The sequence below is a fragment of the Protopterus annectens genome, chromosome 7.part0 (genome assembly GCF_019279795.1).
Source record: "Protopterus annectens isolate FY-2018-M chromosome 7.part0, PAN1.0, whole genome shotgun sequence".
Taxonomy (NCBI): Eukaryota; Metazoa; Chordata; order Ceratodontiformes; family Protopteridae; genus Protopterus; species Protopterus annectens.
The window spans coordinates 1,619,899,305-1,619,924,884 of NC_056739.1; the positions used below are offsets into that span (position 1 = coordinate 1,619,899,305).

General features: G+C 44.7%; 1 protein-coding gene across 3 annotated transcripts in view; it reads left to right on the top strand.

The window, feature by feature from the left end:
- The window catches only part of NPRL2 (NPR2 like, GATOR1 complex subunit), a 1,906,629-nt gene that overhangs the window by 1,852,531 nt on the left and 28,518 nt on the right, over positions 1 to 25,580 (top strand). For 2 of the 3 annotated variants that reach the window (XM_044078165.1, XM_044078164.1), the window contains exon 11: positions 20,175 to 20,290. In XM_044078165.1, the coding sequence (XP_043934100.1) occupies positions 20,175 to 20,242 (68 nt within the window). In that variant the 3' untranslated portion in view covers positions 20,243 to 20,290. Of the gene's footprint in view, positions 1 to 20,174; positions 25,551 to 25,580 lie in introns of those variants that run through there. The other variant, XM_044078163.1, reaches the window with a different exon arrangement.

Below are 25,580 nucleotides of genomic sequence, written 5' to 3' on the forward strand. Positions count from 1 at the left end.
AAAGGCCTTGAGGAGCACTGACTCATCAGCAGAGGGGGTTTGGATATCCAGCCTCGTTGTTTGAGGATCTCTAAGATGTCTGCAAATGAGACATCATCCGAGGGGCGACTTCGGGGACCCCTCCGCATCATCAAGATCAGTGTCCGATGTAATAGACTCGGGAGTCCACGTGCTTCCTCTTGCACGATCTCTTCCTTGGGGTTCCTCTGAAGACAACTCCGAAGAACCCTCAGGAGGAGGAACCCCAATGGGGTAACCTCAGGCCCAGGGGCTCCGCTGCCTACGGACAGGGAACTGCCAAAGACCCAGTCTCCACGCCCAGGAAGGTGCGGTAAAGCCGGAGAGATGGCGAAGACTTGGCCAAGGCACTCCTCATAGCTCTGAAAGCCGGACCCCAGAATCCTGGGAGTGTCCGGTCCCCGAGCCATGATAGCAGACGGAAGTCCCGCAGCAGCACCGAGAGGAGGCTCGGAACCGATAGCATAGGTCCCAAACATCACCCCGGGTCCAGCCGAAGAAGTCCGTGTACCAAACTCGGACCCGAAGGCCGGTTGGAGTAAGGGTCGGAGCAGACCCTAAGATCTCCACCGGCTCCAACAGCACCTGCTCCGGAGCCAGCGGTCGGAGGAGGAATAGCAATGGGATGGGCATGGGCTATCGGCTCCGAAGCCAACTGGGTCGGAGCGAAACAAATTTTGAAAGACTGGGGACTGGAACAGTCTTTGGAGCACCCTGTCTATATCCGAATCCGACATCCTCGATGACTTAGAGGATACTGAACGGGTTCGAGATGGCCTCTCCAACGGCCCCAAGGGGCTAGGGGACCGGCTCGAGGCGACTCGATGACTATCGGCGCGAAGGAATACCCACACTAGTTTCCATCGGTGCCGAGGAGGACTTGGCTGAGGAGGAAGTGTCTGGCGGGTAACCCTTGGCGGCTCCGAGACCAATGGAGCCGGCGAAGGTGACCCGCCTCGATGCCCCAGCCATCGGCTCGAAGCCAGAGGAGTCGAGACTGGTGGCATCGAGGCAGACTTCGCCCTCGGCTCCGAAGTCCTTGGAGCAAGGAGAAGCCTGCCTATGTCTTTTGGCGGCGGATCCACGGACTGGTCGGAGCCGACACCTTTTCTTTTAGCTGGAGAAGGAGAGGATGCTAAAGCTTCTTCAAAGGAGGGTTTTATTAAGCCTTTAAGAATGAGTTTATTTTTCCTCTCCTGGAGGACCCTCGAGGAAAAAGCGTGACACACGCTGCATGACTCTTGTAAATGTTTTGCACCCAAACAATAAACACAGAGAGAGTGGTCGTCTGTGATTGACATTTTAAAATTACATTTGGTGCATTTTTTAAAGCCCGAAGGCCTAGGATTCTGAGACATTATGACCAATAATGCAGTAATTCTCGGACAGCAAGAACAACACTATCCTAATTTAACTTGACTTAACTGACTCTACAAAAATCAGTTTAAACAATCCGGTACAACAATAACTCAAGGGGATCTGAAATCCCAAAGGTTTGAGAGGGGTTGACTGAAAGGCCCTAAAGATGGAGTAGGCCTGAAATCAGAAAACCAACGCCCAATCACACTACAAGTTTTCACAAAAAAAACTCCAATCACTACACAAAGCACAGAGTAGCCATTAAAACAGCTTTTTATGATAGGAACAGCAAATTTCTGACAGAAAAAAGTAAGTAAAAAACTACTCAGCTCAGCCAGCTCGAGACCACGTCTTCGCTAGTTAGCGGCAAACGAGATCTGGGGGACTGGTGGTGGTGCATCCTGGGATATAGTAAGCTCAGCCAATAAGAGACTTCGCTCTTTGGCATAAGCGTGCCGAGTCGGAGCCGAGGGATCGGCTCCGAACCCATCAGTCAGAATGTAGGCGAGATGGATCCCAAACATCTGAAGTTATGGTGAGTACATAACTAAAAGTTTATTAAAAATTCATTTCCCCACCCAACCCAGAGTTCACAACAGCCTGTGCAGAATTATTCACAGAAACACTGTACAAACACATAAATGGCTACAAACCACACTGGTGGAATCCTAATCGTAACAGAGTGTATAATAAAAGGAAAACAATCATGGCCAAAGTCTGAAAGAGCAGCTCTCATAATAACTAAAATTCACTAGTAAAATTAAACAGGGAACTAAGTTGACTAATTAAATCCAAAAAGGCCAATTACAAGGTCAAGATAGTTTCACAGGCTAAACACAACAGCAAGACCTTCTACAGCTGTATTCGCTACCTCAAAGGTAACACACAACAGTGTGCAGAACTGGTACTAAATGGTACCACCTTCACTGAGCAGAGTGACATGACAAATCTGTTGGCCAAGAAACTCTGGTCAAACTTTATCCTCAGCTCCCCACTCCTTTTGAAATCCCTGTCAGCAATACCCCCTTCCCACAACTATTGGCAGGAAGCAGGTCATAGCTCACTAAGGCTAAAAGTACAGTCTCACTGGGGCCTGAAAATATCTCGGGTTGCATCCCAAATAGCCTGAAATATGACCTTTCAGGACCACTTGAGTCACTTTTTTTCAACTACAGACTCAAAACAGGCTGTGTACCAAGTTAATGGCAGATGGCATTGGTTATCCCCTTCACAAGGGTGGACTGTAACCCAACCCTAGAAACTACAGATCCATTGGTCCGACTATTCTACTGTGCAAAGCTATGGAATGAATTATCATGGAAGTGATCAACAAAGACATCGGCAACCTACAGACACTGGACTTCTTCCAATTTGTTTTTGTCAAAGGAAGGTCTACTTAACCTAGTAGACTTCTTTGAGAAGGTAACCAAGGCAATGGATGGAGGTAAACAGTGCATACTGCCTACCTAGACCTGGCTAAGGCATTTGACATAATACCACACTTGGATGTTGTGGGTAAACTCACCAAACTAAGCATAAATCCCTACACAACTGACTGAATTGCCAGCTGACTCACAGACAGAGAACCCAAGAAGTCAGGATTGGTGAGATGACCCTCACCAAGAGACATGTCACCAGTGGAGCACCACAGGGCACCATGCTGGACCAACTCCTGATTGGGATTTTACTTCATGGAGATCAGGGCTAATGTCAAGGGCCCCTAGTTCACCAAGTTCACAGAAGACTGCAAATTGGGAGTTATGATAAATTCTGCCTTTGATACAAAAGTCCTGCAAGAGGGTCTAACACAGACCAACTGGTGAAAATGCCTCAGATGAAAATTAATTGCAAAAAAGTGCATTATAGTGCCTTTTGGGAAAACATCTACCCAGGCAAATTACTCCATTGATAACACACCCCTAACAGTTGACCCTTTAGTTAGAGATCTGGGAACATATATAACCTGGCTTTTGACCAGCTTGTAGCTAAGGTAGTAAGAACATCATTCTATGTCACCCAACTTATCAGTATGGGTATGGCATCCACGTCTATGGAAGTTATAGTACCACTCTGTTCATCCCTTATCAGACCCGTCATTGAGTACAGTGCCCCCTTCGCATGCTTATGCAACAGTTTTAATGCCCACAGAGGTTCCTCACCAAGCAAATCTGTGGTATTAACACTGTCCTATACAGATTGCCTTAGAGCCCTGTCTGTATATTCTGTCTCCTACAAGTTGTTGAGAGGCAATCTGTGTTTGGTATATAAGGCATACCTAGATCCAGCCCTGATGGAGTTTTTACACATCCGCAAATGAACAGCACCAGAAACAATAGATCCAGGGATTTGAACTTTGCTTGCAACATAAATAGAACATGCTGATGAGACAGATATGTGACTCAGAAGGATCCCCATGCTTTGGAATAGGCTTCCCATTCATGTGAAGCAGAGCCCATCCCTAAACTTATTCAAACGTAAACTTGACCATTGGATGGGAAATTGCAAATTCATTCACAGGCAAGCCCCCATGACTCTTATAGACAGAGGTCAACAGTAAACATTCCCTAGCTAACATTGGATGGGGAATCATAAATTCATCCATGGGCTGGCCCCATATCCCTTATAGACATAGGCTGACAGTAAAAATTCCCTAAGTAGCATATCCCTCCACATAACTTTTTAGCAGCTTCCTAACAAAAACATATCCACTCAGCTAAGTCGCACATGTTACAAGGGGATGCAGCCGTGCTGGGTTGCATGCTAGGCTTATAAAGGCCATGGTGGTCATTAGCCTGGTATATACCTATGAACCTGTGGGGTCTCAAAATGTCCTAGAGAAGTTATCATTACTACCCTTTGAACTGGCTGTTGCTGTAATTCTCACCTGAAAAGCTATTTTTTCAGTGGCTGTTACTTCTGTAAGGAGGATTTCAGAACTGTAGGCCCTGCTGAAAAGAGCTCTTTCTTGTCTTCCACAAGGATAGTGTAATACTTTGCACTGATCCCACATTCATACCCAAACTGCTAACAAAATTATATCTAAATTAGGCATTTTACTTCTTAAGTTCAGTCCCATTCCCCGAATTGGGGGTGGGACAAATTTACTTCTGCTGGATATGCATAGTCAGCTGGTTTTACAGTGAATAGGACTAAGAAAAAAGGAAATCAGACTAATTATCCATGTCCTTGAAAAGGGTAGGGTGGGGAGACCAGTCTCAAAGCAGAACATCTCTATCTCATTGCATTTTTTTGTAAGTAATCCCATGACAAGGTTGTACCAGGGCATGTGAGGGCCCATTCTACTAGAGCTGTAGCAGTCACAACTGCTTTCCTAAAGGGGTCAGCAACCAGCCCTTTTTTGGAAGCAGCTGCCTGGTCATCTGTCCACATCTTTCCAAAGCATTATAACTTGGACATTATCTTTAGAGCCAGGACAGTACTTAGGTTCACAGGTGTTTATTAGGCTAACGACCACAAGGGCCTTTTAAGCCTAACCATGCATCCCAAATCTCTGACAAATTCTGATACCCGTGATAAGTGTAAGCATGGGCCTGGGAGATTAACCATTTACAAGTTACCTGTTTGCATCAGAGACATAGGTGCCAAACCAGGGATGAATTTCTGGTTTCCCATCCAAGTTGCACTTGAATTGGATTAGGGAGGAACTCTGCTTCACATGGATGGGGAGTCTGTTCCACAGATGGGGTAGTTTCTGGGATACATGCCTATCTCTCCAGCAGGTCCTGTTTATATCACAGGCAAGGTTTAAGTCTTTAGAACGGGTAATTCTGGTACTCTTTGTTTTGTGGATATGCCGAGGTCCATCAGAGTGGGGTCTGACAATGCCCTGTATGCCAGGCATTGATCTTCCCTCAAAAGCTGGTAGGAGACAGAGTACAGGGATAGGGCCTTGAGGCAGTCTGCAGAGGACATATTACTTACACCCTTTATTCTTTTAGTGAGGAACCTCTGTGAAAATTCCAGTTTTTGGATATGCCTGGTTAGGTACATACCAAAGGGGGCAATGTACTCAATGATAGGTCTGATGAATGCTGAATACAGTGGAACAATGACTTTCTTGGACTTAGATGCCATACCTTTGTTTATAAGTTGTGTAACATAGAATGATTTCGTCACCACTGTAGATACATGATGATCAAAAGCTAGATTACTATCTGTGTGTGTCCCTAAGTCATTGACTACTGGGTCAACTCTAAGAGGTATGTTGTCATTTCCATTGTACACTTGTATTAGAAACGTAGGATAATTGTAGATGTTCCAGTATGTTCAATGAAAAAGTAATATTTCCCTCCCATTGCACCTCTTCTTTTTTGAGTTTCATGAGGTTGGAGTGGATACACAGTCATCCTTCCTTTTGCCTTCTCTCTTTGCTATGTTTAGAAGGTATTTTCCCTCCTCAGATTAACCTAAACATTGGAGAGGACAATTTGGGGGATCTTCTGGGTGTGCTGCCATGTCTGGGGGCATAATCCACACCAGTAGTTCATGTTGTGGCCTCAGCCCTGATTATTGAAGGCTAACAGAGCAAGAAAGAACACAAAGTGAAATAGATGGATGTCTGTGTTATACCACAGATGTGCTGAGTTCCATATGGGGTGGAGGTGGTATCTGTGCAGTCTAGAGGGGGAAGGATGCTAAGTTCTGGAGTTTAGGCCACATATTGGGCCAAGTGTTACCTGTACTTCATCAATAAACATACTTGAACGTCAACAATTATAGTAGGTTCCTAACACAAGTATTCAATGATGATTGTGGTCTTTTGTCATTTTCCCACACCATTAAATGTTCTAGATCATCTTTTACAATTGTTATAATGTGGGTTTGTTTTAGTCTTTGAAAAAGGTGTGCATTTCATTTCCAGATCTTCTGCTCATGCTGAACTTCTACTGCTTTTTTTATCATGACTTGTTAAGTTTGTCTTAAAAGAATTTCTGTATCCTTGACCATCAATATGACAATGAGATTTAAATGTGCTAAAACCATAAATGTGTCACTGTGAACCACCATGACATTAAATATTGTCCTGGAAAACAGTATTGTTATTGACCGTTACCTCAGTTAAAAGGATTTTGAAATTACAGTGTTTGATGTGTGGACAACCCTCCATGCTTTCTTGGATGTGGTACATTTTGCTGATGCCTGCTGGTTTCACCAAGCATTTTACTGAAGTTTGATTAACAAAAACTTCAGTCTTCCTGACCAGGATGAAGTGTGTATGTGTGTGTGTGTGTGTGTGTGTGTGTGTGTGTGTGTGTGTGTGTGTGTGTGTTGGGTAGGGGGAACAAGCCCTCCATAACTCATTTACATGAGGCTTCACCCCTGCACGCCCTTTAATTAATATTACTTCCTTCAAAGTTGCACATCTTGGTGTAGGTTAGGTGCATTGCTAAACGGGCCATTGATGATCTTGTTCTCAGTGAAATGTACAGTAACAGTTTTATAACTAGGAAAGAAGTTCTTCGAGAATGCACCTCTTCACTTATCGAAAGTGGATGTCCTTCAAGAATGCAACTGCAGTCCTTACATATGGGTTGTCCTGCCTCAGGCAGCCCTCAGTCGGCCAGATTCCAAAGTCTGGGTCCGACGTCGGCTGATGTCGCCTGTTCCCTGACGTCAGAGCGGCTGGGGTATAAAAGCATCAGCCGACGCCATCTTCCTCAGTCTTTCTTGCCGCGCGGTGCCCGAAGCAGAAGCAGTTCGCAAGTGCCGGTCAGTCAGCTCCTGTGTTTTACTTATCCGAAGTCATCAAAAAAGCTAAGTACCCCATTGGGGATCTTTTTCTTGCCTCAGCTGATGTCAGAAAAAACTGAAAAAGTTAATAACTGTTTGTCTTGTGGTAAACAAATACCTCATAAGGATTTCCATTCTTACTGCCTCCCCTGCCTTGGCCCAGACCACGACGTCTCGGCCTGTGCTGCCTGTGCTTGCTTCAATAAGCGCACTCTCAGGCGCCGGGCAGAGTTTGCTGAAGACTTTTTTGGTGATAAATTCTCTTATACCATGCCGTCGGAACAACCGACACCTCATATTTCCAAAAAACGGAAGGACCGGGACCGACATCCTCAGCCCGCGACTTCCACCGACACCACGCCAAAAATTACCGTGAGTGCATCGGTCTCTTCTGAGGCGGTTGTTCCACCGCTCCGGACCGACGACACCGCTTTACCGATCACTCCGGCCCCGGAGCCTACGCCGGTGCCGGTGGTTGATTTTCCTCCAGATTCTGAAGCCCAAGATTTGCCTGAGACCATACCAGTGGACAAGGTTACTCCAGCACGTGGGGCAGCTAGGCCCCCTATGTCTATGTCTATCAAGGCCTACACACGTGCTAAGGCTGCTAGCCAGGCTAAGTCTCACCCTCCTAAAGCTCTGCCTCAGCCCACTACTGATAAACAAATCTTGTCTTTAGCTGCAGATTTAATTTCTTTAATCAGAGGCTCCCAGGCCCATCCTGACAGAGGATCTCATCCACCTTCTGACAAAAGGCCCAGAGTTGAGCACACAGACACCCTTTCTTCAGATGAAGCCTCTGGTGACTCTGATCACTCAGATGCCCAGGAAGAGTCCTTCCAGGCCTGCGAGGATTCAGATGCGGAGGATTCTATCCCCTCTGCCTCTCCTCCTGAGGATATTTCTTTTGGGGAAATTCTCCACTCCATGAGAGAGCACTTTCAGTGGCAAGGCCAGGAATTCTCCGATTCCAGGAAGCGGCTTCGTACCTTCCTTAAGCTTCCCCAACACAGGCCTTTAGCTATCCCTCCAGTGCTTTATGTTCTGGATGATGTGTATTCAGATTCGACTGCTTCTCCTGATTCTCTCCCCCCTGCTCCTGTCAAGCCGGACAGATACTACAGGGTTCCTGAAACTCACAAACATTTCTTTAAGGCCCATGCTGTTGATCTAGAAACAATTTCCTAGGGGCCCAAAGGGGTGACAACTTCCACAGCCAAGAATCCTTTGCCCTCAGACAGGGAAGCTAGGTCCTTGGAGAGGTGGGGCAAAAAAGTTTATACCTCGACTACACTTACCATGAGAGCTCTCAATTGCCTTTTTCATATGTTTCAGTATCAGGATTTCTTGTTGGATGATTTGCAGAAAAAGTTAGCCTCTCCTGAGCCTTTAGATAGAAAGGCCTTGCAGGATGTGGTTCACAACACACAGCAGGTTAGCAATCATTTTCTACAGTGTGGATATGATGCATTGGAAGCTTCATGTAGGGCAGCTATGACAGGGGCCGTCATACGTAGGCATGCATGGTTAAAAGAACAGTCATTACCAGATCATGTTAAAGCAAAGCTTCTAGATGCACCGCTGGAAAAACACAAGCTATTTGGTGCTAATGTTCAGGATGTGTTAAAATCAATTGAGGAAAAGGCTAAATCAGTGCAAACAGTCAAGGATTTCCTCCAGGTTCAGCCTCCTAGGTTCAGCAGAAATTGACCTTCTAAGTATTGGTCCTTTCCAAACACTGACAAGTTTCAAAGGGGAAAAAACAGGCGTGCCCGAGGAAGAGGGCAATACAGAGGCTCCTACAGGGGACGCCAATGGCAACCGACTAATCAGAGAGGTGGCGCAGGGACTTCCCCTGCTCCACAGGGACAATCCCAATGACTTGCCTTTGACACCGCCGACCAAGGCTCAAAGAGAAGCACCTTTAGGCAGAAAATTATCCTTATTTTCAAAAAATTGGCACATTTTAACAAAGGACAAATGGATTCTGGACATAATAGACCAAGGCTACAGGTTCCACTTCCATACTTTACCAACAAGACAAGGCATGCCAAACCTGCCATAAAATCAAAGGGCAGAGGCATTCGAACAAGTTTCAAAGCTGAGACAAATCAAAGCAATAGAAAAGGTTCCTCCTCAGGAACAAGGCCAGGGATTTTACTCAAGACTGTTCCTTGTTCCAAGAAAAGAAAAGCAATGGAGACCTATACTGGACTTGTCCGCACTAAACACTTTTCTCATTGTACCAAAATTCAAAATGCTGACGCTACAGCAACTCCTTCCCATGCTGGGCAAGGCGTCTTGGCTGGTTACTCTGGACCTCAAGGAGGCATACCTGCATGTCCCAATCAGACACAGTTGCAGAAGATACCTCAGATTTCTTGCAGGGTCAGAGCATTATCAATTCTCAGCATTGCCTTTTGGCTTATCTACTGCGCCAGAGTATTCACAAAATGCCTGGCATCAGTAATTGCTCACTGCAGACTCCAGGGGATACAAATATACCCTTACCTGGACGACTGCCTTATACAAGCAAGCCTTGACGAAAAACTTGAATTATGTCATTCACTTACTACAGGCTTTGGGATACACAGTCAACTTACAAAAATCAAGACTACTGCCATCCCAACAAATAACCTTTCTAGGAGCCAAACTAGACACAGAATCACAAATGGCTTACCTCACAGAAGAGAAGCAAGAACAATTACCACATTACTTCAAAAGCCTAGCAAAGTTCACCCAGATGACTGCAAGGAAATTCCTGCAGGCCCTGGGTTTCATGGCATCTTGCATTCTACTGATTCCACTGGCAAGACTACATATGAGAAAATTACAATGGTACCTAAAAAGTTTATGGTCTCAACACAGCCACAACTTAGAAGCAATTATCCCACTCATCCCATGTCTACAAAGGGAATTTTTGTGGTGGGCCCAAGCAAGCCAGTAAACAAAGGTATGCCTTTCAACAAGCCTCAAATAAGCCAAACCATTACAACAGTCGCCTCAGACCATGGATGGGGGGCGCATGGAGGGCAGATGTATTCAAGGGCAATGGACTCCCCAGGAAGTACATCTGCACATCAATCAAAAAGAGATGTTAGCAGTAATGCATACAATCGAGGCCTTCGGAAAATATCTTCAGCAAGGTCTTCTACTAATAAAGACAGACAACACCACTGTTATGTGGTACATAAACAAGCAGGGAGGTATTCATTCTTACCCCCTTTGCAGACTAACAATGACTCTTTGGGAAAAATCCCTGAAACTGAACATACAGCTACAATCCCAGTTTGTTCCGGGCAGGGACAATGTTCTAGCCGACAGTCTAAGCAGAAACATCCTGGATCCACACGAATGGATGTTGCATACAGACATTTTTGCACAAATAACTTCTGCATGGGGGAGGCCGGACATAGATCTCTTTGCCTCCCACCTCAGTCATCATCTGAAAAAGTTCTGCTTGAGGTCACACCATCCACAAGCCTGGAAAATAGATGCTCTCTCATTCAGCTGGAACTCTCTAACAATCTATGCATTCCCACCTCTACCATTGATGACCAAGGTGTTACTGAAGATCAAAGCAGAGCAACCGAAAGGCATCTTAATAGCTCCAGATTGGCCAAGACAGCACTGGTATCCATTACTAAGGAGCATAACTTGCACCAAACCGTGGCCCCTGCCTCAATGGTCTCCACTCTTGACTCAGCACAATTACAGGACGGTTCATCCCAACCTGCAAACTCTGCAGCTGACAGCTTGGAGGGTCCCATGATTTCTCCCCATATCTCTCTCTCCAAGGAAGTTCAACAGATATTATTAGAAGCGCGCAGACCTTCCACCAGAAAAGCTTATTCAGCCAAATGGAAGAGATTCAACATCTGGAATACCAACAAGGGACAGGATGCATCAGTAATGAGCATCCCACAGATACTGGAATACTTGGCAGACATGCTGCATAATGGACTTTCCTATTCTTCCATAAAAATACACGCTTCAGCAATTTCAGCAAGATACAACACTGATCCACCTGTGTTTTCAGATCCTTTGCTAAGACAATTTCTAAGAGGGGTAAAGAATATCAAACCTCCCAGAAAACCACCAGTGCCTGCATGGGACCTCAATTTCGTGTTGGAAAAATTAACTCTTCCACCCCTTGAACCAGCAGCATCTGCAGAATTACAATTTTTTTCCTGGAAAACAGTTTTCCTGTTGGCAATAACCTCAGCAAGAAGAGTTTCGGAGATACAGGCCCTCATGGCAGTACCTCCTTTCCTCATTTTTCATCAGGACAGGGTTTCTTTAAGAACCAATCCTTCTTTTATGCCAAAAGTGATATCCAGGGTGTCTCTAAATCAAGCAATTCACTTGCCTACTTTCTTCCCCAATCCTCAAAATAAAGGGGAAAAGCTGCTGCACACTTTGGACATTCACAGACAACTACACTACTACTTGGACAGAACAAAGGCCAACAGAAAGTCTGACCAACTATTTGTAGCTTACGCTCCTGGAGTGCAAGGAAAAGCAATTTCCAAACAATTTCAAAATGGATTGGACATTGCATCAGATTCTGTTATTCTTTTCATGGAAAGGTTGTGCCAGCCAATGTCAGGCCACACTCCACCAGAGCTACAGCCACCTCCACAGCCTTCCTGAGAGGGGTGGCTACAAAGGACATTCTAGAAGCTGCTACATGGAGCTCCGTGCATACATTTTCCAAGCACTACAACCTCCCTTTATATTCCAGATCCCGAGCAGGCTTTGCTTCGGCAGTCCTGCAGGGCATTTTAGCTACACCATCCTTATCTTAGAGCCTACCACCCCCAGCTTGGCTATGGTATTCAACCCATATGTAAGGACTGCAGTTGCATTCTTGAAGGACATAGTACAGTTTTGTACCTACCATAAATGTAGATGTCCGATAGATATGCAACTGCAGTCAGGTTTTCCCTCCCTCCTTCCCCTCTGTGTATTGGGTCCACTTCCCTCCCTTTATACTTAGCTGGGGATATCTGTTATGGTGTATCTGTTTATTGCTATTGTGTATGTCTGGAATTTTTTATCCAGTTCTATTTTTAGCCTTCCTTGGAGGGCACCTGGCATCTGGGGCAAGAAACACTGAAGAAGATGGCGTCGGCTGATGCTTTTATACCCCAGCTGCTCTGACGTCGGGGAACAGGCTTAAGACAAAAACAGCCAAACAAACTTTTAAAAAGAAAACCACGAAGGAAGCTGAGTGCAGGAGTAATGAATATTCCAATAAGCAGGCGGTAGCTTTAAAGCTACCGCCTGCTTATTGGAATATTCATTACTCCTGCACTCAGCTTCCTTCGTGGTCGGGGAACAGGCGACATCAGCCGACGTCGGACCCAGACTTTGGAATCTGGCCAACCGAGGGCTGCCTGAGGCAGGACAACCCATATGTAAGGACTGCAGTTGCATATCTATCGGACATCTACATTTATGGTAGGTACAAAACTGTACTTTTCTGATTGCACAGTAAGCTCAAGCTGTTCAGTTACCAGTATTTTTCCCCTGAATAAATGCATTCAGAAGAGAGCCCCCTTCACCGTCTATTTGTGCAAAGATAGCTGTGTTGCTACAGTGGGAAAATTAAACTATTTAGATTCACATATCAGTTGACTTTTTAGATCATAGGGTAGATTCTGTACTAAATTTGCATCGTCTAAAATGGCATTCTAATTGATTTAATTTATTGTAAGACACTGACAGTACATTCAAAGTTTATTCAGTCTGTGCTGTAAGTACTGCCTCAGGTTTTGTCCTGACTTTCTACATTGCTTCATTACATACTTTTACCAATCACTAAAGTCTGACATGTTTGATGTTCCAGATGCAGAGCAGGTTTCAGAAGGGCAGTCCTCCAAAGCCAAAGAATCTTTCCCTAACTCATCATCCAAGTTTAGAGTTGGCAGTGTGCTTGGGAATCTGTCCTCAAGTGATAACTGCTGCAAGAGTCCCCAAAAGTACAATTAGTATAGATGTTCATCGTGCATACAGCTGCAATAATCACAGATGGGTTCTCTGCCATCAGGCGGGTCCTCGGTCGGCCGAATTCCAAAGTCTAGGTCCGGCGTCGGTTGTTGTCGCTTTCTTTCCTGACGTCAGTGTGACAGGGGTATACAAGACACAGCCGACGCCATTTTCTTCAGTCTTTTTTGCCGCACGGTGCCCGAAGCAGAAGCAGTTCGCAAGTGCCGGTCGGCCAGCTCCTGAATTTAAGAAAAATTGGAAACCGAAGTCTTCTTTAAAGCGAAGTACCCCGTTGGGGAAACTTTTCTTGCCTCAGACCGATGTCAGACAAAGTTAACAATTGTATTTCTTGTGGGAAGCAAATAATGCATAAGGATTTCCATTCCCTCTGCATACCTTGTTTAGGCCCAGACCACGACGTCTCGGGCTGTCGCTTTTGCGCTACTTTCAATAAGCGCACTATTAAGCGTCGGGCAGAGTTCGCCCAACATTATTTTGGTAAAGCCTTTGATTATAAAATGTCGTCGGAGACTCCGACTACCGTTTTGTCCAAAAACCGCAAGGACAAGGACCGACACGCGAGGTCCGCGGTCTCCACCGACACCACGCCTAAACCGGCTGCACGTGGTCCGGTTCTCAGCGAGACGCCTATGCAGTCCCCGACTACCGACGACACTTCCTTGGCGGTGTCTTCTGTAACCGAGACCGCAGGTACCTCGGCCCTTACTCAGACTACAACCACCGAAGCCACTGTGAGTGTTGAGCCTTCTAATGTGGACAGGTCCACTTCCACCCAGGGTGTCTTTAGACCCTCATCTTCCTTTTCCATTAAGGCCTTTACTAAGTCCAAATCAGCCATGCATCCCAAGAGGCCTGTTGCACAGGGCCCATCTCCAGGCCCCATGCCTAAAATGCAGATGCTTAAAATGGCTGAGGATTTAATTACTCTTATCAGGGGTTCCCAGCCCCCTCCAGACAAGAGGCCCAGAGTGGAGGAAGATTCTCCCTCTCCTGAACAGGGCTCCATTTTCTCAGAACATTCTGATGTAGAGGAACACTCGTACTCCCCTTATGAAGATTCTGATGCATAACAGTCCATTCCTTCTGTATCTTCCCCAGAGGATTTTTCTTTTGGGGAAACCTTGAGGGAACACTTCCATTGGGAAGGCCAAGACTTTTCTGATTCCAAGAAAAGGCTTAGGGAATTTCTTTTGTTACCTCAACACAGACCTCTGGCGATACCTCCTGTCTTGGACATACTTGATGATGTTTACTCGCAGGCTTGTCTTAATCCGGATTCCCTGCCTCCTGCCCCAGTCAAACCTGATAGGTACTACAGAGTTCCTAACTCTCACCAATTTCTTTTCAAAAGCCATAATGCTGACCCTGAAACCATTTCTCAAGGCCCCAAGGGAATGAAGGCCTCTACTGCCAAGAATCCACTACCTTCCGAAAGAGAATCTAGATCCTTAGAAAGGTGGGGAAAAAAGGTATACACCTCATCCACCCTAGCCATGAGGGCCTTAAATTGTCAGTTCCATATGCTTAAATATCAGCAGTTTCTGTTATCACAATTAAGAAATAAAATGTCTCAACCTCAACAACCAGATTTGAAGGAATTGCAGGATATGATGCATAGTGCAGAACAAGTGAGTAAACACACCTTACAATGTGGCTATGATGCCTTAGAGGCCTCAAGTAGGGTTGCTGTTACAGGATCAGTTATTCGTAGACATGCCTGGCTTAGGGAACAAAGCTTGCCTGATCATGTTAAAGCTAAACTACTAGATGCTCCTTTACAAGAGGGTGTTCTATTTGGTACTAATGCTGAGGAGATACTACGGAAAATGGAAGAAAAAGCTAAATCTATGCAAACTGTGAAGGCTTTTCTACAGGTACAACCACCTCGTTTTAGCAGAAATTGGCCTTCTAAAAACTGGTCCTTTCCAGCCACGGACAAGCCCTAAAGAGGTAGATACAGGCGCACAAGCGGCAGAGGACAATCTCAAGGATCATATAGAGGCAGACAATGGCAAACTCCAGCACCAAGAGGTGGCGAAGACAGTGCACAACAATACAGAAAACAAACCCAATGACTTCCTCCTTTTCATGCCAAGCAAGTCTCAGCTGGCAGCTCCCTTGGGAGGAAAGCTGGCATTATTTACAAGAAGCTGGCATATTATCACAACGGACAAATGGATCCTGGACATTATAAACAGAGGCTACAGATTTCATTTTCACACTCTTCCAAAAATGAGAGGCATGCCAAACCTGCCACACAATCAAAGGGCAGAGGCACAAATACAAATTTCAAAACTCATGGACATGAAAGCTATTCAAGAAGTACCTACTCACGAACAAGGTCAAGGTTTTTATTCCAGACTATTTCTGGTACCAAGGAAAGGAACCGACTGGAGACCCATTTTGGACTTATCCATCCTAAATACATTTCTACTGCACCAAAATTCAAGATGCTCACATTACAGCAGCTTCTTCCCATGCTGGGCAAGGAGTTTTGGCTGGTAACATTGGACCTCAAGGAGGCATACCTGCATGTCCTAATCAGACAAAGCTGCAAAAGATACCTCAGATTTCTTGCAGGTTCAATCCACTATCAATTCTCTGCATTGCCCTTTGGCTTATCTACTGCGCCCAGAGTATTCACGAAATGCCTGGCATCAGTAATTGCCTACTGCAGACTTCAAGGGATACAAATTTACCCTTATTTGGACAACTGCCTGATCCAAGCGGACAGCAAGCACATACTTCTGGAACATCTGGCTTATGTAACATGGTTATTAAATTCTCTGGGATACACAGTCAACAAAGAGAAATCCAGGCTAACACCATCTCAGAAAATAACTTTCCCGGGTGCCAACTTGGACACAAACACCCAGATAGCCTACCTCACGCCAGAAAAAACAAGGGCAACTAACTCAGTACTTCAAAATACTTGCAAATTGTACCAGGCTCACTGCAAGGAAAATCCTGCAGGCTCTGGGCTTCATGGCATCTTGCATTCTTTTAATCCCATGTGCAAAGTTGCACATGAGGAAACTTCAATGGTACCTAAAAAAACCTATGGTCTCAACGCAGCCACAGTTTGGAAACAATAATACCAATAATTCCATGTTTGCAAAAGGAATTTCTATGGTGGGCCCAAGCATGTCAAGCAAACACAGGTCTTCCATTCTGCAAGCCTCAAGCAAATCAAGTCATCACAACAGACGCCTCAGACTACGCCTGGGGGGCGCACATGACAGACAGGTGCATTCAGGGCAAATGGTCCCAAAAGGAAAAGCACCTTCACATCAATCAAAAAGAAATGCTAGCAGTGATAAATGCAATTACAGCTTTCAAGGACCTCTTGCATCCAGGGCAATTATTGATAAGGACAGACAACACCACAGTAATGTGGTACATAAACAAACAAGGAGGAACACATTCATATCCCATGTGCAGACTAGCCATGTCACTTTGGAACTTGGCCCTGGAATGGCAAATCGAACTTCAAGCACAGTACTTGCCAGGTTTGGAAAACACACTGGCAGACAATCTAAGCAGAATTATGACAGACCCACACGAATGGAAGTTGCATCCTGAAGTGTTTACAAAGATAATCCAAGCGTGGGGAAGGCCAGACATAGATCTCTTCTCCTCCCACAGGAATCATCAATTGGAAAAGTTCTGTTCAAGGACCTTTCATCCAAAGGCCTGGAGAGTGGACGCCCTTTCTTTCAGTTGGGCAGCATGGACAGTTTACGCTTTCCCACCTTTGTCTCTTCTGCCCAAGGTGCTCTTGAAAGCTAGAGCAGACAGACCAAAGGATGATACTGATTGCTCCAGACTGGCCAAGACAACACTGGTTCCCTCTCCTGAGGAGCCTAACGCATACTCCTCCCTGGTCCCTACCTCTAATGCCTCTTCTACTGACTCAGCACAACTACAAAACTCTTCACAGCCAGCTGAAAACACTCAATCTCGCTGCATGGAAAATTCCTTAACACCACAACAGACCCTACTCTCCAAAGAGGTGCAGGATGTCATTTTGGAGGCCAGAAGGCCATCTACTAGAAAGGCTTACTCCGCAAAATGGAAACGGTTTTACGCTTGGAATGAGAAAAAAGGCCAGGATCCCAGAAAACTGAATTTGCCTCAGATATTACAGTATCTAGCTGAGCTGTTGAACAGTGGACTTTGATTTTCCTCCATAAAAATTCATGCCTCAGCCATTTCTGCAGAATTCAACACTGATCCACCTTTATTCTCTCACCCAGTCTTAAGACAGTTCTTCAGAGGGGCTAAGAATATAAGACCTCCTAGGAAAAAATTAACATTGCCTCCCTTTGAACCAGCTGCCTCAACAGAGTTGCAATATTTGTCCTGGAAAACAGCTTTCCTTCTGGCCATTACCTCAGCTCGTAGGGTTTCAGAGCTACAAGCCCTCATGGCTGTGCAGCCCTTTCTCATCTTCCATCAGGACAGGGTTTCCCTTCGAACCAACCTGTCATTTATGCCTAAAGTGGTATCCAGGGTAGCTTTAAATCAAGCCATACACTTACCTACCTTTTACCCCAATCCTGAAAATAAAGGGGAAAGGCTGCTACACTCCTTAGACATCCATAGACAGCTGCGTTAGTATTTGGACAGAACAAAGTCTTTCAGGAAATCAGAACAACTTTTTGTGTCCTATGCTGTAGGAGCCCAAGGGAAGCCAGTTACCAAACAGACAATTTCAAAATGGATAGGCCACTGCATATGGTTTTGTTACTCCTTTCATGGAAAATCTGTCCCTACAGGCATCAGATCCCACTCCACCAGGGCCACAGCTACCTCTACAGCCTTCCTCAGAGGAGTTCCTACCAAAGATATTTTGGAGGCAGCCACTTGGAGTTCTGTGCATACTTTCACCAAGCACTACCACCTACCTTTATACTCCAAGACTAGAGCAGGCTTTGCCACTGCTGTGTTGCAGGGCATCCTGGCTCATCCCAGTTCCATCTAATGCCTCCCACCCTGTGCATAGCTTTGGGATTCTACCCATCTGTGATTACTGCAGCTGTATGCACGATGAACATAGTACAGTTTTGTACCTACCATAAATGTAGATGTTTGAGTGCTAATACAGCTGCAGTATGGGTTTCCCTCCCTCCTTCCCCTCTTGGTAAAAGCCTAGGGGCTATCCCCTCCTCATACAACCTGATTGGGTTATCCTTCTATGGTATATTTGCTTGCAACTACTGATTTTTGATTATATTGCATTGCATGACTATTTATATGTATGTATATATATATATATATATATATATATATATATATATATATATATATATAATTTATGTATTGCCTTCCTTCTGGGGGCACCTGACATCTGGGGCAAGAAAGACTGAAGAAAATGGCATCTGCTGTGTCTTGTATACCCCTGTCGCACTGATGTCAGGAAAGAAAGCGACAACAACCGACGCCGGACCTAGACTTTGGAATTCGGCCGACCGAGGACCCGCCTGACGGCAGAGAACCCATCTGTGATTACTGCAGCTGTATTAGCACTCGAACATCTACATTTATGGTAGGTACAAAACTGTACTTTATGAAAGGTTATGGTACTAATTATCAGGAGCAGACTCAGATTCCTGTTCATAGAGTTTGCCCCATCCCCTGAAATTGTGCCATGTTATTGGAGGATTATATTTGTTGGGGGAGTGTGGGAGACATAGATGTCAGGTTTGCTATCCTTGCAAAAACTGGAAAGTGTTATTACTGCAGGGAGCAACCACAAGCCTAGACTGTAGCCATTTTGCCCTTGATATTTAGGGCCAAATCCTTATCCAAATTATATGCCATTATAGTAAAAATGTGAAAGAAAAGCCTGGCCTCATCGTGCAGGGGAAGGGTTCCTGAATATGTCTCATATCACCAGGGTTCAGCTAGTATCCCCAGCGTACCTCTCAGCTGTACCTGATTTCACAAAACATCCAGGATTTTGCCTCATATTATTGCACTATCTCTTACATTTTTTTATTTTCTTATAAATCAGAGGATTACAGTCAGTATTGACAGATGTTAAAGTTTCATACTTCTTTTTGTTCAAAATTGGATGTAGATAACAGTACCTGTTGTTCTATTAACTTAGTTTAAGTGAATTAGTGTAATGTCTAAAACTTGTCCCTGATATTGGGTCTTTGTCTCACAATATTTTTGTCTTTGTCCAGAATTCATGAGCTATGGTCCCTGGCACTGTGACAGGCAGGGAGGGAGAGGACCGAAAGGGTGTGGACTGCTCACCTCTCCCATGGTAAGGGAGGGGATGCTCATAAATGGGGGCACACTGTGAGGTCTGGTGGAATCTGGCAAGCTCATTCCTCGGGGGCGCTGGGATGACTAGAGGGATTGCCATTGTGGACTTGAGGGGACATTTTCTGCTGCCATCCAATTGTACTCCCCTCCTCAGTGTGTGCCCTAAGGACAGGAATATTAAAGAAAAAAATCCTTAAAACACCTTGATGGCTGTCTGAATGATCACTCCTCCTGACTGACCCTTGTCCCATTGATGGGTAACAGATGGGCTGATTAGGCATGGAGGAGCTAATGATCAAGAGACAGTGAGGCAAGGAATTCAAAAAATAAGAGAGAGAGAGGTGGACACAATTACAGCAGGTACCAAAACATGTTTCCTTTTCATTGTCATCTAGGATTTGCCATACACTTCTGAAAATAACACTGAAAATAACACATTGTTTATGTCCTCCATTTCTTTTCCAGGTTTTAGAGACATTAAGACTCTTCTAGCCTCAGTGGGCTTCCCCATGCTCTTGTGTGAATTGTTAGACAAAAGAACTGACTATCATGAAGATGTGCCCAAGTGACCAGTGCATACACTCCTGATGGCCGATGGGACAGCTGCATATGTTTGTATTAGAAGTTCTGTAAAACTGTAATACAAAATTGACATGAGCAGTAAATTACTCTGAAGTGGTATTTGATTAGTACCTCAAAAAACCTGTACAGTATTTTTAATGCATTCCAAAGAAACTATATTTCTTATTTATCCACAGGAATGAGCTATCGCGAATTGGATGAGAGGCTGGAAAATGACCCCAATATTATAGTCTGTTGGAAGTGATACCTTGGGATGCTTAACTTCTTTTCTCCTCTACACATCCAGAAAAAAGTGAGAAACTAAAGAGTAATGGAGTCCCATGGAACCGCTGAAAACTTAGCACAGCTGACTTTATTACTGCTTGAATGTTTCATTTTCTGCAGCTCTGCTTATGGGTTTAGTGTCAAATAGCACTTAAACAGACTAACATTGAAATATTGCAGTTTCTACTAAACATTCAAATGGAGTAAAAATAACTGAAGATGTATAGTAGGCAGGTTTTCAAAATAAAGTATTAGCAGCTCTAGACCAGTTCAGCTCTGTTCTAGGGGCAGTGCTGAGTGAAAAAAATAATGATCTGATGTTGTCAATTTTCATTCATTCCTCAACTAATAGTTCAAATCCAATCTCAGATCCAGTTCTGCCGTTAAACTAGCTTGCGGCCTCTAACAAACTCTGAAGCTCCTTCCCTTCCCATAATGCACCACCTTAACCTCCCTCAGATCTTATGTGCCACTTCAGCATCTAGATGTGGTCGTCTTCAGCTCTGGAATTTTTCAGTGGGAGCTAAGTTCTTTTTTCATATTATCATTTTAAAACTCCTCATTTTACTCTTATTTAATTACTAGCTGATTTTTAAACTATATATTTAATATTAAGTTGTTTTTTTCTTTTCCTTTTTTCTCACACTCTTGAGTGTAACTTACCTATCATCGTTAATAGGCCTGACTCTCCTTCCCTTCACCCTTATTTAATTATACTACTTGATATTTTCTATTTTTCTATTTTTCCTTAAGTAATGTAATTTTTATTACCATAGTTAGTATCACCTGTTTCCTCTCTCTGTCTCTCTCTTATGGAGATATATGTATATGATCATTAAGATGTTAGAAAAAGCAGGATTTAAAAAAATGTGAGAAGTGTGGGCATAAATTGCCATTTTCAGATGCCCACACACTTTGTGTATATTATTTAGGTCTGGAACATCTACAACAGGACTGCTCTGTCACTAATTCAACCTCCGTGCCTTACTGGACAGGAAGAACAAGTTAATTTTGAAAGGACTGTTGCCTTCTTCATTCTCTGAAGCTATGGCTGGGGTTAAATCCCCCAAACATAAGTCTAAAGACCCTATCTACAGCCTCTTCTTCTTCAGAGCCATTGAAAAAGAAACAGAAGTTGGATCCAAAGTCTGTTACAATCTGACCTTCATCGAATCCTGCTCAGTCAGTGAGGGATCCGACATCCTTGGATCCAAAACCTTTGCCAAGGACTAGGTACTCTCCAAGTGTAGATCCATATCCATCCAGAGTACCCTCTCCCTTTCTAGATAGGTGCTCTAAATCTCCATCCCTGACATCTTCCCAGTCCTCCAGAAGTTTTATGAAAGCAGACGTGGAGAGAATGATGAGGAAATTCTTCATGGAGCAGTTTCAGAGAGGACTTCTCATGGTACCCACCCATTCGGGTCAGGAAGTTTGATCATCCACTACTCCACCCATTATTGCTACTTCTCTAACTCAACCTATGGTTTTAGAGCCCTTGGATCTGGGCATCCCAGGACCATCTGGTTCAGATCCGAAGAGAGTTTTGTCTTCATATCTGAATACCACTCTGCACTGGCTCTGACATCCTCTGTGCCAGAGGACTGTTTGAGCCAAAGCATCCCTTTTGGATCCAGGAGAATGGAGTCAACGGTTAGGTTTTTGAAACCATTTCTTTCTCTAGGAACCTCATCACTAGATAGCTTGGCTCCAGTTTCCACCTCAGGTGGATTGTTCTTGGAGTGGAAGGAAGTGACAAGCCAGAAACTCACTTTCTCATCTCCATTGCCTTTCTTCTCCTCTGAGCGGTTTGCCTTTGAGGTCATGAAAAGGGTTTTCTCTGCTCCTGTAGATCAGATGGTCCTTCCTTCTCAGATGACTTTGCACTGTGTTCTTCAACATTCTACTATGCAAGGACAGCCAGCCCAAAGCTTCCAGTCTATTCAGTAGGTTGTTGTCATCTCTTCTCATACTTCACTAGACCACCTCACTGAGGAAGTCCCTAGGAAGAGGAAGTGTAAAAGGAGGCACTTGGACTCTCCTCAAGAGTCGGTCACTGAGGATACAGATTTTGATGAAGGAGAGGGGTCCCCAAAATCGCCACCTTTGATGTTTCATTTGGAGACATTCTGGAGATCCTTAAGCAGAAGTGTGGTCAGACTTCCCAGAACCCTTATCCTGAGGAATCTGTATTTCTGGAAGGATTTTTTATTGACATGTCTACCTCCTGGGTTACTCCACCCACTGACGAACTCATTGATTTGATTTCTAAGCAGGCGAAAAAGAACCTGACATGACTGAACCAATCCCCAAGAGACCAGATAGGATTCTGTCTCCCCTGGTAGGATGAGAATATTGAAGTAAAGGGGTTGAAGTAGATGGCATGGTCGAGGCAGTGGCTACAAAAAAGGAACTTGTGGAACAGAGTTCCACTGTCCATCCTCCTAATAGAGAGTTTAGGGCAATAGACAGATTTGGGAAGCGTGTTTATGCTTCAGTGACATTTGCACTCGGATTGCTGAACTTTTTGACATACTTTACTAGGCTACAAAGAGATTTGATTAAGGAACTTTCTAAATCTCTTTTTGGGAACAAAACGTCTGAGGCTCAATATTCAGTAGTTTCAGGTGGCTACCCTACAGGCTATATCCAATTCATCCATGAGGTTTATGCTGCAGAAGGTGCCTTTAGGGCTGCAGGTTCAGGCATTTCCATCAGTAAACATGCCTGGATGCACCTGTGTGACTTTGCAGAGCCCTTCAAGTCATCGTTCGTCAATGCTTCCTTTGATGGCTTCTCTTTGTTTGCCGTACAGTAAAGGACACACTTTCCAGGTGTGAGAAAGATGGAAAGACCCTCTCTGCAGTGGGCGTGCATTTTTTGACCCCTCAAAGGAACTTTTCTAGGAATACACAGGGAGGTCAAAAAATGTGGTTCAAGAAATCACAGTGTCCTTTTCCAGACACATGTGGAGATAATGCTCCCAGATGCAGAAGGGGGGTGATAATGGTAGATGACACCCTCATGGCAGAGGTGGCACACAAAACCGAGGGTCTGGGGATTCCTTTTCTGATAGGTCCTTTCATCCCTCCTGAATGGTGACCAGATTGCCCTCTTCTGGAGGCAGTTGGGGGTCGCTTATGTCTGCACTGAACAGCCTGACTAGAGATAACGAGAGACAGTTGGGTGCAGAGAATTATTTCCAGGGATTATATAATTCCCTTATCCCTTCCTCCTCCTTTGTCGAGAAAATTTCCCGATGTCCTACCCAATCAGAAGGCACAACAGAACTAGAAATTCAAAAGCTGCTAGATAAGAGTCATCCAAGAGGTCCTACCAGACCAAATAGAATCTGCACTTACTCAAGATTTTTTAGTGCCAAAGAAAACAGGAGACTGGAGACCAGTTTTGGATCTCAGCATACTGAACAAATCGGTTTGACACACAAAGTTCTGGATGGTCATGGTTCAGTCCATTCTCCCTTTTCTAAGCAAGGATGACCGGATGTGCTAGATAGACCTTCAGGATGCATACTACCACATAAAGATGAGCAGATGATCCAGAAGGTATTTACATTTCCTGCTTGGAGCCAGTCACTAACAGCTCAGAGCACTGCCCTTTGGTTTCACCACAGCCCCCAGAGTGTTTACCAAGTGCATCGCAGTGGTAGCAGCTCACTTGAGACTGCAAGGATTCTGGGTATTTCCATATTTAGATGACTGGCTCATCACTGTCCCAACCAAGCATTAACTGATAGAAGCACAGGATCAGGTGATACAAACTTGTTCACTTCTTGGAATTACCATAAATTACAAGACTCGCATACAACTGACTCAGACATTGGAATTCATAGGGGCAGTGGTCAACACACAATCTGTGGTAGCTTCTCTTCCACTTTCAAGAGTGCAAACAATAAGGATGCAGGTCAAGACGATAATGCAGTACCAGGAATTTCAACTCAGCTGGTTCTCCAAGACCTGGGGTCCATGTCAGGAGCAATAACTTTACTCCCGTTAGCAAGATACCACATGAGAATTCTACAATGGATGCTAGCAACACAGTGAGTCAGTGCTTTCTCAACCCATGTCAGCGAAGATAAGAATTACCCAGGCATACCCAAGTATGCAAACAGTACCTTTCCTGGTAGATACAGTCACAGCAGCTGTTAGAAGGTTGTCCTTTCATCCTCCCTCAGCCCAAGGCCATACTGACCATGGATGCTCCCCAGATTGGGGGGGGGGGACTTCCTGAGGAAAACGGTCCAAGGCACTTGGTCCCCTGCAGAGGCCAACCTAGATATCAGTGTTCTGGAGATGATAGCAGTGCCCTTAGCATTGCAGGCATTCCAGGACTCTCTTTCTCTTGGAACAATTGCAGTAAAGACAGATAACGTGTCAGTAGTCTGGTACATCATCAAGCAAGAGGGAGCCAGATCCTGTCTTCTGTATCGAGAAGCCCTGTGAGTGTGGCAATGGGAGTTATCTTCCAGTTGCTGTCTAATAGCAATGCACATTCCAAGGAAGTCCAAACAAGCTATGCAGGGCCATCTTGCTGCCTCACAAGTGGTCTCTCAATAACAAGGTGACAGAAATTATTTTCAATCGGTGGGGCCAGCCTTGCTGCAGTCATTTTGCATCTCCCCTAAGCAACAAGTGCAGCAGCTTCTTTGCCCTGATTCCTGCACTGGGGGAAATTACTGAGGGATGCTGTACTCCACAGTTGGCCCTCTGGCCTTCTATACCCTTATCCCCCAACTCTACTAGTTCCCAAATTCCTTCAAAAAACAGCCCAGTTGAAGAGCAAAGTCATTCTCATTGCATCCTACTGGCCTTGACAGATTTGGTTTCCCTTCCTTTGGCCTCATCTACTAAAACCACCTTGGATTTTGGATCCAATCCCAAACCTTCTGTCTCACCCAACAGGCATGCTTCACCCTGACATCTCAAACTAACAGCATGGCTTTTCCAGTTCATTTAATAGCCAGGCAACCATTGCTTTCTTCTCCTCTCTATTCCATACTTTTATTTTCCCATAAACATTCCACTAGGAAACTCTACAGAAGTAAATGGAGAAGGTCTGTTTATTGGGCAGAGCAAAATCAGAGAGACCCCTTCTCAGCTCCAAATCATTCTGTTCTTGAAATTTTAGTGAGTTTGTTTAATGAGCGGGCTAGTTCATCAACTATTAAAGTTCAACTCGCAGCAATATCTAACTTCCATGAAGGATTTCAAAATTCTTCCCTGGCATCCACTAAACTGTGTAAAGCTTTTTTAAAAGGTACCCTTTTGCTGAGACCCCTTTAAAAAGATCATATTCCT